The sequence below is a fragment of the Hylobates moloch genome, unplaced genomic scaffold, assembly GCF_009828535.3.
Source record: "Hylobates moloch isolate HMO894 unplaced genomic scaffold, HMol_V3 SCAFFOLD_7, whole genome shotgun sequence".
In the NCBI taxonomy this organism is placed as follows: domain Eukaryota; kingdom Metazoa; phylum Chordata; class Mammalia; order Primates; family Hylobatidae; genus Hylobates; species Hylobates moloch.
In genome coordinates this window covers 121,850,471-121,867,126 of record NW_026652282.1, presented here as the reverse complement: position 1 = coordinate 121,867,126, position 16,656 = coordinate 121,850,471, and the positions used below count along the sequence as shown (strand labels likewise).

At 39.2% G+C, this 16,656-nt stretch overlaps 1 protein-coding gene across 1 annotated transcript; it reads right to left on the bottom strand.

The window, feature by feature from the left end:
* Nucleotides 1–15,388: 15,388 nt before the first annotated feature.
* LOC116811423 (melanoma-associated antigen C3-like) lies at nt 15,389–16,430 on the bottom strand. Its single transcript, XM_032756463.1, is given in 3 exon segments — nt 15,389–15,430; nt 15,433–15,839; nt 15,842–16,430. Coding segments are annotated over 3 exon segments (1,038 nt in total).
* Between the last annotated feature and the right edge of the window lie 226 nt (nt 16,431–16,656).

Here is a 16,656-nt window from a genome sequence, read left to right as displayed (position 1 = left end):
GTTTTTTGCAGCACTGTTCACAACAGCCAAGATTTGGAAGCAATCTAAGTGTCCATCAACCAAATGAACAGATAAAGACGATGTGGCATATATACACAGTGGCGTGCTATTCACCCATAAAAATGAATGAGATCCTGTCATTTGCAACAACATGGATGGAACTGGAGGTCATTATGTTAAGTGAAATAAGCCAAGCACAGGAAAAAAAAAAATCACATGTTCTCACTAATCTGTGGAAGCTAAAAATTAAAACAATTGATCTCATGCAGATAGAGAGTAGAAAGAATGATTATCAGAGGCTGGAAAGAGTAATGGGGACAGCGGGAGAGGGCATGGGTAATGGGTACAGAAGTATAGTTAGATTGATGAATTGGACCTAGTATTTGCTAGTACAACAGGGTGACTATAGTAAAAAATGGTTTAATTGTGCATTTTAAAATAACTAAAGGGGTATAACTGGATTGTTCGAAACACAAAGGATAAATGCTTGAGGTGATGGATACCCCATTTGCCCCGATATGACTTTTACACATTGCATGCCTGCATCAAAATATTACATGTAACCCGGACATATATACATCTACTATATATCCACAAGATTAAAAAATAGAGAAACATTCCCATAAGCAGAAAAAAATCCATCGTCCACCTCAGAGCACCATATTCTCTTGATTTCCAGAAGCAGTGACTTCGGTAAACGTGACCTTTGTAGGTCATCCTTGGTGACAACTATCTCTTTCATGTTGATTTTGTTGGAGAATTGTGATTACATGCTAAACCAAGGATTATAGAATTATCAAAGTAAAGCAATAAATGTAGTGCACACGTTACATTTTACATTGTGAACAAAATGAGAAGCAGTGAAGAAACTATGATTATTCGACAGCCAAAAATTCCAAATTATCAAATTGTTTTTGCAAGTTAAAGATTTCAGGAATTTTATTTATACAAGCATAATGTTAAAGGCTGTCCATGATAATTACTAGCTTTGTGAACTTGAAGTTATTTAACTTCTTTGTGATTCATTGTTTTATATACAAAGGCAATGATAATGGTATTGCCACATAAAGTTATTATGAAACTTAAATGGAATTGTATATAAAATGACTTTATCACAGCGTCTGACGCATAATATATACTAAAAAATATTGTTAGAATTCCATAATCATTACCTCATTACCATTATTTGAACTCTATAAAGAAGTAAAATATATGGTCCCTGTTCTTCAAAAGTTTTGAATCAACCTTGGGAGAAAATTATATTAAATTGAAATAATAGTTTGGGTCTACATTTCAAATAATTAAAGCAATAGTGAGCTTCAGGCATACTATTAATTGTAACACAAATCATACGGAAAATCATCGCCCTGGCAAGTCAGGAGGAGATGGCTTGGAATTATTAATACACTACTCCCTTGCAAACTTTGTTCTACTCTCTCTTGCATCTGTTACTTAATATCCATGTCTTTAAGCAAATCACACCACATCTCCAGGCCTGGTTTTACCCACCTGTAAATGAAGTGATTGGAATTTTCTAGAAATAAACTTTGTGAGAATTAGACAAAGATTCAGATATGAATAAACAGCCATCAGACCACAAAGTTAGAGGAAATTATTAAAGATGGAAAGTATCACATGTATCAAGGATAGAGTGAATAAATCTTGCTGGCTAGAATGCAGTGTTCAAGTGGGAAAATACTGGGAACTCAGCAGACAATTTACTTTCTGGAGGCATTTGAATGTCTTTCTAAGAAGTCTGGACTTCATTCCATATGCAGTGGGCAGAGTTTTAGGAAGATGAAATCATATTGGTAAATAAGAAGTATTTGGGCCAGGAAATTGGCAGAAAAAAAGTTATGAAGTTACTATCATAGTCTGAACCTAAGCTGGAACTAAGTGAGCAACAGGAAAATATAAAGACAGTCATGCAAGGTATTATGAAGTGATATGCACTTGATTGTTGACTGGATAGAACAGATAAAGTAGAGTTGACAGCAGATGATAGAAGATTGGAGGTAAGGAACTGCTGGTGAGTTAGAAAGGATAGCTAGTTTGGAGAAAGGGAAAAGGGATGAATAATTAAACCTTAGAAATGTTTGATTTTTCAGTCAAAAACATGATCCCAGTAAACATAGGCCAAGGACAAGTGGAGAATGGAAAATAGGAGAAGGTTTAATGGAACTGTAAACTTGGGAGTTATCTGCATAGAGATGGTAGCTTAAATAAAATTAATAGGATAAATCTCCAAAAAGAGATTAGCAAATGATTATGCACAAGCAGTACAGTCAGCTTTATTTTTTAATTATTCAAATGAAGGGAGCATTATTTAGCTAACATTGGTGAAAGCAATAAAATGAAAATACTACCCCTTAGGGATCTAGAATAAGAATTTTTCACTAAGTGTTTGTCTTCATTATTTTATTGGCTAAAGTCAATGTCTTAATTTGGGTTCCTACAAAAGTCAACTCTGAGGTAAAGATTTCACTGTAAGTTGCTTATTTTGGCAGTCATCACAGAAAGCACTGGAGACAATGAGGAAAGGAGAAAGGGAAGGGAGGAGAGTCGATAAAATCTACATTGATGACGAGGTTACCACTGTGGGCAAATGGGACTCCACCCTGTTGGCCATCCTCTGAGGGGCTGTGTGGATCATGTCTCAGAATTATTCTACCAAGAAATGAGGAAGCTGGGATATTTATTCAATGATTTCTGTTCCTCATTTGTTGAGGGTAACTCCTGGGATGATACTGACATAGCACTTCCAGTCTGCCCCTGTCCAGGATGATCAGAGAACACTCTCAGACAGAGAAGTAAGAATGCACACCTGTATTGTAAGTCTTCAGAACGCTCCAATGTATCATGCATAAGCAGTACAGTCAGCCTTATTTTTTAAAAATTCAAATGAAAGGTTATATGAATGAAGTGCCAGCATCTGCTAGAGACAATTGTTAGTGTGTGTTTGTACGCCTTGCCTACATAAAACTGACACAGAAATGAGATGGTAACAGCATTTGTCTAGATAGCAAGAAAACTCATGGTTATGTTGTATTCGCAAAAGATAAGATCATTGTGGCTTTCTGGTTTTTTAATGGATGTTTATAAGATACCCACTCAAGAAATCATACAATCAGATGTACATTTTAAAAACAAATGTACATAACTGGAGTCCATTCTTCCTTTGAAAATAAACACAAATTTATGTATGTGTTTGCATGCACACACATTAAAGCATCACAGTGTTACGTAGTCATATGTTCATACCTTTGCTATAAAAGAGCTTTCTATTAATATCAAAAGAAGCCATACTTAGGTGATACATAGGGTTGTGGAGAATAACAACACTGATTTTTGTTTTGACATGTGTATTAGTTCGTTTTCATGCTGCTAATAAACATATACCTGAGACTGGGTAATTTATAAAGGAAAGAGGTTTAATGGACTCACAGTTCCATGTGGCTTAGGAGGCCTCACAATCATGGTGGAAAATGAATGAAGGGCAAAGGGACTCCCATTTACAAAACCAACAGATCTAGTGAGACTTATTCACTACCAGGAGAACAGTATGGGGAAAACCACCACCATGATTCAATTATTTCCGCCTGGTCCCACCCTTGACGTGTGGAGATTATTACAATTCAAGGTGAGAGCTGGGTAGGGACAGAGCCAAACCATATCAACATGACCTTATTGGATGTGTAGTCACAGAAACAATTTTCCCAGGGAAAGAAATATAATGGCTTCCTTACTGGCATCTGGTCATGATATTCTGATTGTTGCATGCCCATAAATATTAGTCGCAAGCTGTAAAATAACCCAAAGATGATGATTCTGACAAGCCATCTATTTAATATTAGTGTGGCCCCAGACATAAACAAATAACCATCCTTTCCGCACTTGTTAGGCTGGCAATCTGCTAGCCTTTCCTGACAAACTAAAAACGGTTTTCTACAAAGTGTGAAGAAAATGCCTTCATGTGAAAATGGAGCTTCGAACAGTATAATCACTCTGCATGTACGTGTGATATCAGTCAGCCGAAAATGCAGCATAGCCACAGTTCATAAGCAGTTTGTGTATTCATTAATGTGGACCAGGTGGCAAGATACCCTGCCAAGCCCCCTAGAAGACTAGATGTGGAAATAATTATTTACCAAGGTAAAAACTGACAAGACTGCTATAGTGATGAATTGACACATATGGAGCTCATAGATGAGGAATTGCAGTAAGTCTTGTTTCACTACAAAATACTTAATATCCACATAATTTGATTTTTAATTTTTTGGCATTTTGGTTGAGCCATATGTCATATAATTTGAAGAACTCCATTGAAGAAAAACGAGGTTAAAAAAGAGTCAAAACGATATGGCATAAGGGAATGCAAAATAATTCACAAAATATTACAAAATCAATATGTTCACGAGGCAATATTACCATTAATCTAGCAAAAGAGCATTGAGAAGTCATCACAGAAGGCACATGAAAACAGATCTTGTAGGGCTGCCCTATAAATCCTAAAGTCTCTTCAATAAATGCTGTTGCTACCACGGACATTTATGATGAGGCTACTGTCAAAAAGCTACATTCTCTGAAGCAGAAATCAACATTCATATGTAAAAAATGCACATATAGCAAAGCAAGCTTTTCTTTTTGAGGAAAAATTATCTGTGGATATAAATATGGCATGCTGAAAAACACATATATCCAGGTCACCAATGAAATCTTTGTTTTTTTTGTTTGTTTGTTTTTATTTAACTAATGAAACCTCTGTGATTAGCACTACTGAGTAAAATTGCCATATTTATTTTGATGATAGCCACACAGGTATTTAAGTATTTTCATTTAATTTAAAGCAGTCCACTCATTCGTCTCTTTTAGATCATCTATAAGTGTGTTGTTGCCAACCAAGGGATGGCTTCACCTTCTAATGCCTGTAACACTTTTGAGAATTACAGAAAAGTTACAGCTCCTTTAATCTCTGGCAGTCAATCAACCCTAATTATACTTGAATAGGGGAAAAGCAGATACCTTGAAAGAAGTTTTTAAAGCTTAGATGGTTTAGAAGCATTGTAAGGAAACTAAATAGCTCAATGATTTAATTTCTCCAACCCTGGCTCCTGTTTCCCAAATAGGAGCCATAGTGCTGAGGAGCCTGAAATATCTCAAATATGGATCGCAATTCATTTCCTTCTGAGAAAAATGGGTCCAGGAGACAATTTTTCACACTTAAGAAGTACAGTAATCAAAAACATTTTAAAAATTGAATATTTTAAGAGAAAAATTGGTTTGTAATTTTTTTGATGGAATGGCATATCACCAGTCTTTCCTTTTCTCAGCTAAGAGGATTTCATCTCCAATATTATTATCTCAAAGCACAGCCATGGAGAGAATATGTACCTGCTTTTAAATATGCTTTGGAAAGCATTATACAAAAATGTTAAAGGTTACAATAATTGATAAGAGGATATGGCGCAGGAGAAAGTCCATAGAGAATTTAAGATATATACAAATGTAAGAAAGCTAAAGAGAAAGCCTAGAACAAAAGAAATTGAAGAACTGAATTGTTTGTAATACAAAGGATAGATGCTTAAGGTGATGGTTACCTTGTTTATCTTGATGTGATTATTATGCATTACATGCCTATATCAAAATATCTGATGTAATCCATTAATGTATACAACTATATGCACCTACAAAAAACAGAAATAAAAATAAAAATTTAAAATCGAAAAAAGGCATATGATTATAGAGCAAAGAGGGTAGAAGAGAAAGAGACGGAGGGTGATTTAGCAAAACACTGATGGATAACAGCGGCCTGAAGTCCTCTAGAGTACATTGCACTGGCAGTCCAGCAGAATTGGATTTTAATTTAGGCTCTGTGCATCTAAGCAAACGTAAACATTCACACCACCACTCTGGTCTTTGTTTCTCAATCAGCAAAATGAGGGAGTATATACAGTCATATTTTCTTTTCAACTCAAAAGAAAGTTTTTGATAATAGAATACTTCATTCATCAAATGTCTGTTTCATGAAGAACACTGTACAGGGTTGGAGATAAATGATAGAAAATACAAACTTCCAACCACTGAGGATCTTGGCCTGATGGAAATTGACAAGGAATCTGGCCTCAAGGTGGGCCAAGTTGTGAGGAGGGATGTGCCAAAAGCTCTGTTCACGATTGGATTGCTTAAGAAGGAGTAGGTGTGCACCAGGAATAGTAAAGAATGGGGTTGTAAAAGCAAGAATTACTGCCGAGACTCTGAATGGTCTAAGTGACAAGTTTGGCACAGCTTGGTGATAAAATTTTCAATGCTAGAACACAGTCTGGATTTGAACTGATAATGAGGAGCTTTTCCAGTTTTCAGTAGAGGAAAAAACAAGAAAAGATTGAGAACATACATTTTGACATCAGAAAATCGATTAAAACACATTAGTTGAATATGGAATGTCATGTCATCAAAAACATTCTTTGTCTTTAAGTTTTCTTTTTTGATGGGAGAATTAAACTTGACAAATAGGCCTAACATGTTATAAAGTAGTATTCATATCTTTGAGGTTAATCATTTGACATTCAGCAATCAACTGATAAGCCAAATAAAAAACTTCAATAAGAGGAGATGGTTTAAATGATTATTTGAAAAAATGAATGCTCACGATCAGATAACGAAAGTGTAACATAAAAAGGATAGTAAAGAGTAGAAGATTACTACTTCAATAAAAGGGACTTTTTCTACTTGATATCCATGTGGAAAAACAAATCAGATTCATATATTAAGTCATTCTCCCAAATGAATTACAGCTGTACTAATAGATTCTTAGAAGAAAGCCGAGGACACCGTATGTAGAATCAAAGGGAGGAAGAACACTTAATAATAAGACTACAAACCCAGGATGATAATCAAAAGATAGATACAGAAGATTCTGCAACTAAATATCATTAAATTTATAAACAAACTATAGAGATTGAGCATATCTAATTGTATTCACTAGTAACATGTTGCAAAACCATAATACAATGTCACAAGCAGGATATTAACATTGATAGAGTCAGGGTACAGAATATTTCCATCACCACGAAGATTCTGGCAATTTATTCAAAGGAAAATGATTTCTTTTCCTTTAGGTATATATCTACTAATGGAATTACTGAGTCGACTGGTAGCTTTGTTTTGAGTTCTTTGAGAAATCTCCAGACTACTTTCCACAGTGGCTGGACTAATTTACATTCTCATCAAACTGTAGCGCCACTGACAGCCTGCAACATGCACACGGAACAGCTGCAGGCACCAATGGGCAACTCCAAACTGTAAGAGCATCCATGTGGGCTGAACCCAGCAAAGTCATAGCAGCAAGGTTGTCTGACATCTTGGGGGACACACTCCCCACCCCAGTGTGTGTGGAATACCAGAAATGAAGTTAAAAGTGATTAGCCTGGAGTCAAATCAGAACAACAAAATGCCTTTGGACATGAAGGCATGTATGAATCACCTTATTCTAAAATATAAAGACATGCAAATAGCCAAGCATAGTCAATACAATTTTGAAAAAGAGCAGTTCGTCCAACAGATAGTAAAAATTACAAAGAAGCTATTATAATGAAGAGATTGAGGTTTGGGTGCAGGGATTAACAGATAGACCAATGGAACTGAATGGAAAGTCCTGAAAAACAAAAGCAACGAAACATGTATAAATGCAAGCTTAATTGATTAAAGATTAAAAAATGTTGCAGCGTTAGAGCAGGAGACTGTCTTGTTGAAATAAATATCAGTGGAACAACTGAATATCCATATAAAAAATTTTAATGTAAGTGGAACCCTTTTTCATATTATACAAAAAATGCAATTATAGGGAAATTCAAAATCTACTCTAAAAATGTTTATTATAAAAACTTCATAAACACAGAACTGCACAGAATAATAAATAAGTCTTTGTATAGATTATCTTTTAGTGAGATGGCAGTAAATTAGAGCACCAGTAAGGCTGGAGGTGAAAGAACTGAAAGACTCTGGGGTCAATGGTCACTTTAATAACAAGAGGAGCGAGATGATATGAGTCAAAGAGGAACAGAGGAAATGGCACCTCCTCTCTCCCCTTTGTCTCACCCATAGAAGGCCTAGCTGCTTTCACAAGCCTTTTCTTTGTGAGAGTAGAACTTAGATCTCAGTAGTAGCTGGGGGGAGGCTACCTGGGACAATGATGGATTTATTCCCCCTCTTACTTGACCCGTCCACCTGCTGACCTCTGGAACCCTGGTGATTCAAGCAATATAACCTAACAGTTCTATTCCGGAACGTCATGATGGAGGGCTGTTGTGCTGATGACAGACACCCTGACCAGGTCCACAAACACTTTACTAACTTAGTGGCAGTGCCAGGTTGCTCACATGATAGGAGTAGAGGCCCATCTCCCTCTCCACATGGATAAGAGCTCCACATACTTCTTTTCAGCTGCTCTTACTCCTGGCAGGACCCTCAGAAGGATTCATGAGCCCTGAAATTCCAAAAACAGTTGATTGTGGCTTTGCCAGAGATTACCCTGAGGATTGGGGTTCTCTGCACCCACTATGGTCAGGATCAACTCAGCTGTTCATGAGCTGACTTCCTTCCTTAGCTTTGTCTCCGTGTCCCAGGGGCAGTGGGCCTCTGCTCATAGCCAGGATTCGTGGATCAAACCTCAGCGCTCAAGGTGGAAACCCACAGACAAGGAAGCTCTTCTCCCAGAATGGGAGGCAGCTGGTGGGTAAATTCCAGCTCTGGCCCACATGTCCTTGGGAATTATCCTCATGGAGCTTTTCTTCTGAGGTCCTAAGAAGGGAGCATTTCTTACGGATGGTAAAAAGAAAATGGCAGGCTATCCTTTTACCTCCTGGTATTGGAAATAAGTGTCCCTTCCAGAAGAGAGAGGGACTAATGTTCTTGGGATTGAATCAGTGGGTCAGTGTCAGGGACCTTTTAAAGGAGTGAACACAACCCTTCTCCAAACATGCCCCAAATGACTCACCTTCAGTTCCTATTTCTCACTTAGATTCAGCCTTCACTGAACATGCTGCCACTGCCATTGAAGGTGTATCATAGGTGCCATGAATGCAGAATTGTGGGGCAACAGGTTGAAGAAGGGGACGGCATTCCCAGATTTCAAGGAATAAGAAACGTTTGTGCATGTGTCCGAGTGATTACAAAATACACATGAAGGCTGTCAAAAAATTGAAAAAACAAAGTATGTCTTAATTTGATATTTGTTACCATCAAAGGGGCACAATTTTTACTTTTATGCTTGATATCTCCCTTTATCTTACCCCAAATCCAATCCAACAACAACTTTTGTTCCTTCAACCTCTAAAATCCATTCCAAATCCTTCCACTTTTTCAATCTCCGTTACTACTGCTGTGCATGATGTTAACATTCTCTCTCACCTAGACTAGGTTAAAGTCTTCTTTGTTGTTGCTACTTAAAAAAAATCCCAATCCATGGCATGGATGGAGCTAGAGGCCATTATTCTAAGTGAACTAACACAGTAACAGAAAACCAGATACTACGTGTTCTCACTTATAAGTGGGAGCTAGAGGGGAGAACACATGGACACGTAGAAGGGAGCAACACACACTGGGGCCTTTCAGAGGGTGGAGAGTGGGAGGAGGGAGAGGATGAGGAAAAATAACAAATGGGTGCTAGGCTTAACAGATGGGTGGTGAAATAATCTATACAAGAAACCCCCATGACACAATTTATCTATGTAACACACCTGCACTTCTATCCCTGAATGTAAGATAAAAGTTCAAAAAAAATTTCAAAAACACACATCAAATGTAACTATTATGTGAAGTTATAGGTATTTTGACAAATGCATGGAGGCCCATATGTACCACCTGACTATCGTAATGACCAGTTTGATCAACCTAAAATTCTCCTGTGCATCCCATTTGAGGTCAGTCACCGCACTTCTGCAAAGCCCCTGGCAACTATGTTCTTCTTTCAGTTCCTATACTTGTAGCTTTCACCATGTCATAGGAAGAGGTGCATAAAATACTGATTTAAAAGTGCGGCTGTATCAGTTTTCATCACAACTAGCAAGGAATGAGAATTTCTGTTGTTCCATATCCTCTCTTACATTTGATATTTTAGACTGCTGGATTTTAGCCATTGTAATAAGTGTGTATTGCAAACTTCTTTGGTTTTTGTTTGCATCTCTCTAATGACAAATGACATTACATACCTCTTTCCAATATGTATATCCTCTTTGATAAAGTGTTTGTTAAAATTATTTGGATGTTTTAAAAAACTAATAGGCTTTATTTTTAGAGCATTGATAATCCAAAAATACAGAGAGAAAACTTCATCAAAATTATAGTTCCCACATATCTACACCACCCTCCCTGCCCTGCCTCACGCGCGCGCGCGCACACACACACACACACACACACACACAGTGTCTCCAATTATTTACACTTTGTATTACAATAGCATGTTTGTTACAACTGATGGATCTGTATTGATACCTATTTATTAAGTAAAGGCCACAGTTTACATCAGGACTCACTCAACATTGTGGATGCTAGTGTTATTGCACAGAAATAAATTGGCATTCTTTGGAGAAGTCCTCAAGGTAAGGCAGATCTTACCTGTCATGGAAAGATACTGGGTACATTTTAATAAGTGAGTATCATGGCATGTTAGGGTTGCAATAGCAAAGTACCACAACCTGGATGACAAAACAACAGAATTTCATTGTCTCACAGTTTTGGAATCTGGTAGCCCAAGAGCAAGGTGTACACAAGATTGATTCCTTATGAGGCTGTGATTGTGGGATGCTTTCCAGGCCTCTCTCATTGCCTTGTACCTAGCTGTCTTCCCTTCATGTCTACTCACATTGTCATCTCTCTACTCACATCTCTATGTCCAAATATCCCCTTTTTGTACTGACTTCCAATAAGGCCAGCATTAATAACCTCATTTTAACTTGATTGCCTTTGAATTAGTCCTATCTCAAAATCAATGCCACATTTTAATTTCAATGTAGAATTTTGCAGAAGAGGAAATTGAACCTATAATAGTGGCAAAGGTAAGTGGCAGATCTATATGTATATCATTATAACATTACACATGTGTGTGTATATGTACATATATGTGTATATATAAAATAGCACATCTATCTTTCTGAAAGCCCGAGATTGAAAATCATATTTAAAATGTGCATGGCCACATTGTTATTGGTGGGAACTTCTGAGTAGGAGGCTGAGTTTTGCAGGCAGGAACTTTGTAAAGAAAGCAATGCAATTTCTATGTATTTTTAGAATATTTTGCAACAAAAATACATGCACTATTTACTTTTAAGTCAAATATTGAAATGACCCTAAGAAAAGGAAGAGGAGCACTCCAGTAGTCACATTAACAGTAACCTGATGGAAGAGAAAAAACTCCCTGACAGTTAAATGGCTTAACACGAGTTTATTTTTGTGCACATAAATTCTGATTTAAGTTGGCAGGGTGTTATGGGCTGAATTGCGCCCCTCTTGCCGAGTTCATATATCCAAGTCTCAACCCCCAGTACTGCAGAATGTCACTGTATTTGGAGACAGAACCTTTGAAGAGGCAGCTAAGGTAAAATGAGGTCTGATGATTAGGATCATATTCAATATGACTGGTGTTCTCATAAAAGAGCAGATTAAGATACAGACACACAGACCAAAGAACATCCATGTAAGAATTCAGTGAGAAAGTGGTCATCAGCCAGGCACGGGGAGGCCAGGGAAGAAATCAAACTGGCCCACATCTTGATCTTAGATATTTAGCCTCCAGAAATGGGAGAAAATACAATTCTATTGTTTAAGTCACCCAGTCTGTGGTATTCTGTTATGGCATAATAAACTAATCCACAGCGGGCCCTCACTTTCCCCTCAGCCAAGAATCCAAGCTGCTTTCACCTTGCCCCTCCACATCACAACAGATGTTAAGTGCTGAACAGAAACGAAAGCATGGGAATGATGCACTGGCTTCTGTCTAACTATAAATGAACCAGCCAGGAAGACGAGCTAGACAAGATGGAGATGGGCACTTGTAGTCTCTCCCATATGTTATTACGGTGCTCAATGAAAAGCAACTATTATACTTGAGGACAGTAATTCTCTTCATGTCTTGGAAATGTTTCTGGGAATGTCTGCATAGCCTTGAAATCTTGCAACTTCTTCTTGCCCTACGAGGTGACTGATGGTTTCAAATTCAGGATTACATCCAATTTTAAAACAATTCTGTAAGTCTCGGCAGGGAGGGTCTACGTTATTCCCTCAACAGCACTTGGCACTGTCCTTTTTAATAACCTATATAATTTCTTTAGGCTGAGAATTCTCTTATATTTTTCGTGTATGGTAAATATTCTACCCTGTGAGCTTCTGCTACCCTCCATATGACGGAACATTCCTGAACAGCTATACGTGTGCCTGTGGCTCACTGCAAGCCAGGATTTTCTTGTGGGGCAGGTACGCAGACAAGAGACTGTGGAAGGATGTTTAACTACTGTTTATTTCTCATCAAAACCGGCATGTCCCCCAAAGTATCCTTGTCACTTCCTAGGCAGTCTTCAAGATATTGTTATTGTTTTTTTTTTTTTAGAAATTCACCTTCTTGTGGATCATTTACAAAGTGATGTCTACAGCCTTTCCTCATCTACAAAGTTTATGAAGGAAAGATTGGCATTTGATCATCTACAAAAGCCTGCTCATCTCTGTTTTCAGTGCCTTGTTTCAAAAATGCATCTCATTAAAATCATACTACAAGTATCAAATATTAGGAAGATTTCAAATAGGCTATATCTGACCTTAGGATTACATCCCTAAAACCCATATATTATCTGGAAAATCAGATTTTACTCTGCAGCCTGTTTGGTAATACGTTGAGAGTGTGTTGAAGATGCCCAGCCTAGGTATGGAAATGTCACTATCCAAAGCGACTAGTCACATCGAAAGGCCATTATCACAGAGGAACCTGGGGGAGGGATGGATGAGTCAGGGAACTTCTGCAGGCAGTAGGAATGGTCTATCTCAGGGGAAGGCCAGGTGCTTCTAGGTTCTTGCGCTGAGAGTTGAGCAGCCACCTCCAAGCACTCTACACCAGGAGAAATAGGGGCTAGTCTCACATCTATTCTGGTGCACATGTGACTCCTCAGTCCTCACACTTCAGAGGGTGAGACAATAATGAGAAGTTAGTCAGCAGGCCAGGTTCGAGAGTTGCACAAGAGAGCACACAGGGGAGATCGAAAGGAGCTGGGGGGAAGCTGTAATGGGAAAAATTGTTGGGGATGGACAAAGCTGTCAGCACCTGGACATTCAGCTCTCAAGAAACCTAGGGCTCAGAACAAGAGGACTTTGGGTAAAGAAAGCCAATAATGCTCCCCGAAGTGTATTTTATTTCCATTTGACCTTCCATCTTGCAGCCTAACTTAATACCTTAGCCACACAGTTCATCTTTGTTTCACCGCAGAGACATTAAGAAGCGTGAAAAGGAGTGACTTCACAGGCAAAGGCCTTCCTCAGGCTGGGAGGAGTGGGGACAGTGTGGGCCTAAATGAATTCAGACCAGGGCTCAAGTCAAAACCTTGTCACGTTCTAGCTATGTGGTCTTGGGAATTTATCAAGCATTATGAGCCTCGGGTTCTTCATCTGCAAAATGAGTTTGATAAGCCCTGTCTTGTCGAATTGCTGGAATGTATGTAATGTGAGTAAAACACCTGCCACAGTGCCTGGCATAGATTGGAATTTTAATAAATGGCAGTTATCAATGATTACCACACCAAAAGTTACCGTCTTTTGTGAAATATTCAGCTCTTAGTTTTGTTATCCAAATCATCTCAGAGAATATGTAGGTGAATGCGTCATGGAATACCAGCTTAACCAAAACTTTGGCTTCATAAATAAAACTCAGTACATTTTTTTCTGAAAGGGTATATTGTATAATTTGGAAAAGGCAAGGCATCTTCAGCTGGAATGCAACTCAAAGATGCTCGAATTTGAGTCAAACGCCAACTCCTTTACACCTTCCCTTTTGCTCATCCTTCCAAACCACCATTTTTATTTATCCTCCAGTAAAAATCTTTCCCTTGCTTACAGTTGCCCACATTACAATTGAAATAACCTAATTAAATGTCTTTCAACGGAGTAGGCTCTGGTTCTCCCAGGCCAGGCAAGTAAGTGCCAGCCTACAGGCTTCTGAGCAACACTTCAAGGGATTATCGCCCTATGTCTCAGGAATCCCTTGCAGATGATGGGTATCAATCACCCAGTTCTTGCTCTGTATTCAAGCTCACCAGTTAGAGAGCTGCAGGACACCTTCTATTAATTCCCCATGTGGAGACTCCTCTCTTCCTCATCCTACACCAGAAGGAACTGCTCAGAGCAGTTTTCCATTCCAGGTTTTTCTATCACCTTCTGAGAGTCTGGGCCCTGCCACCAACCAGCTTCATAACCATCAGCTCCCACAGAAGCACCTGAAGTTTCCCGAAGGGCAAAACTGCCTTAGCTCTGGGCCTTTTCACTTGAAGGCTCCATCTGGAGTTTCACCTCCCCACTCCTTTTTAAACTTGTTTTTATGATTATAGAGAGTCATCTTACCATGTTTCTGATACAGCTTCTGAACTTAGACTCTAACAGTTTATGGGTAGAGATAAGTCTTGGTTTTCATAGTATCCCCACTACTAAGAGCGTGCTCCACAAGCAACTGCTCAAAGAATGTTTAGCAAATAGTCACTGAAGCTTTCATTTATTAAGATTTAATTTCTGCTACTTTCTTGAATAAGCCAAGCAAAGCCAGGTATATATCCTTAATTTGGAAGGAAAACAGAGTAACATGATAAGGATATGCAAATATCAACCATACTTCATTCTGTTCCACCATTTAATTGCAGAGTTATTTCAAATTTTAAAGAAAATTCTTATCCAAACACCACATTATACTGTTTCAGTTCATAAAATAAGACAGATTTTCCCTTTTTTTATGAAATATCAAACTCTTTCTCTTAAATCAGACAAACAGCAACACAAGTGTGAATAATATTCATAAACTAAGATTCTGAAGTGAATTAAACCAATTGGAGGGAGAAGCATTTGTAAAATACACCCCCCCACAAAAAAAATGTTAAACTCTTAAGTCACTCATATGAAACAGAAACAAAAAACACTGTGGTCCCTCCGGCTCCACTCTGGACCTCCACTGCCTAGAACCTCGTCTGCCCTCTTCAAACACAGAGGGGGAATCTGCTTCAGACATCGCTCGGGACAGAAGTTGGTGGACATGACACTGGGGCTTGCACTGGCCATGGCAGTAGCATCATCTGTAGTGTCAATTATGGTCTGGGCTCTGTCTTCCATAGCTTTCAAAGCATCCATGTACCAGGATGGAAAGAAACTAGGGATGATACTGGATAGCTTGGATAAAAACTCTAAGACTTTTCTCTTGCTGGCCTCTGAATGGGCTCTTGGACCCCACAAGAATTCATAACGTGGAGGAGCACTATTGGGCACCTCCCGGTACTCCAGGTACTTTCTCTGCACCCAATCTATAGTGAGAAGCTTTCTGGGATCCCCATATATAAAGTGCTCCCTCCCAGCACACAACCCTATTGCACTCAACACTTCCCAGATGACCTCCTCAGGGACACAGCTGCCCTTTATGAAGATCATACTGAGAATAAGAATCAGGAGACAGTTCTGGGGCATGCCCTGGTCATCAATCAGGCTTCCCTCGTAGGTGAGGTCTAATGTGTCTTCAAAGAAATAGGAGTGGTTATCGGGGTCCATATCAGTCAGGCCAATGCCAAAAATTAGCTCTTTGAACTCATGGGCTTTCCCGAAGATATGGGAAAATAGTCCTTATACTTCTTGATGACAGTGGTCAGCATCTCTGCCTTTGTGACAGGCTCTTTTGTTTGATATTTGAGGAGAAGAAACTGCACCAACTCAGCCACCTTTTCATCCAGGGCATAGCTGGGCAAGGATTCACTTTCTGGCAAGCTATGCCAAGTAGCTGTATCCTCCTCTTCACTGCTGGACTCCTCATCCAATCGGGTCCACAAAAGAGGGGATGAGCAGGAGTTTAGAGGACTCTGGGGAGGACTCTGTGGAGGACCCTGGGGAGAGATCTTGGGAGGACCCTGGGGAGGAATCTCAGGAGGACTCTGGGGAAGAGGTGGCATCCCAGCAGCAGGCATATCCTCATCTTCTGGAGCACCCAGAATCAGAGTAGAGGGTAAGGATGAGGACAAGGGTGAGGATGAGGACAAGGAACAGGAGGAGGGAAATAAAAAGTGGAAAGAAGAAGAGGAAGTGGAGGAGGCATCCTCCTCTTCCTCATCTATGGAATCCTGTGCATCTACCAAGTCCTCTATCACACTCGGGTTCTGGAAGTCTTCCTCAAAGCTGAGGCGTGGAAGGTTTGGAAAGAGAAGCATGAGGCCTGTTCAGGAGCAGCAGGTAAATGTGTGAGCAGGGATAGGGATGATGGGATCCCACGGGCCTGAGGAAGAGAGGGACACTGCGAGTGGCCTCAGCTGAGAAACTCACCTATGATGGTTCTGACAATGGCCGGCTTACAGCTCTTCTTCTCTTAAGGTGGTGCCCTAGGGCCTCACAGGTCGCCTGTCTTCCTAAGAGGTTTGCTCCCTCAGAACCTGTAGG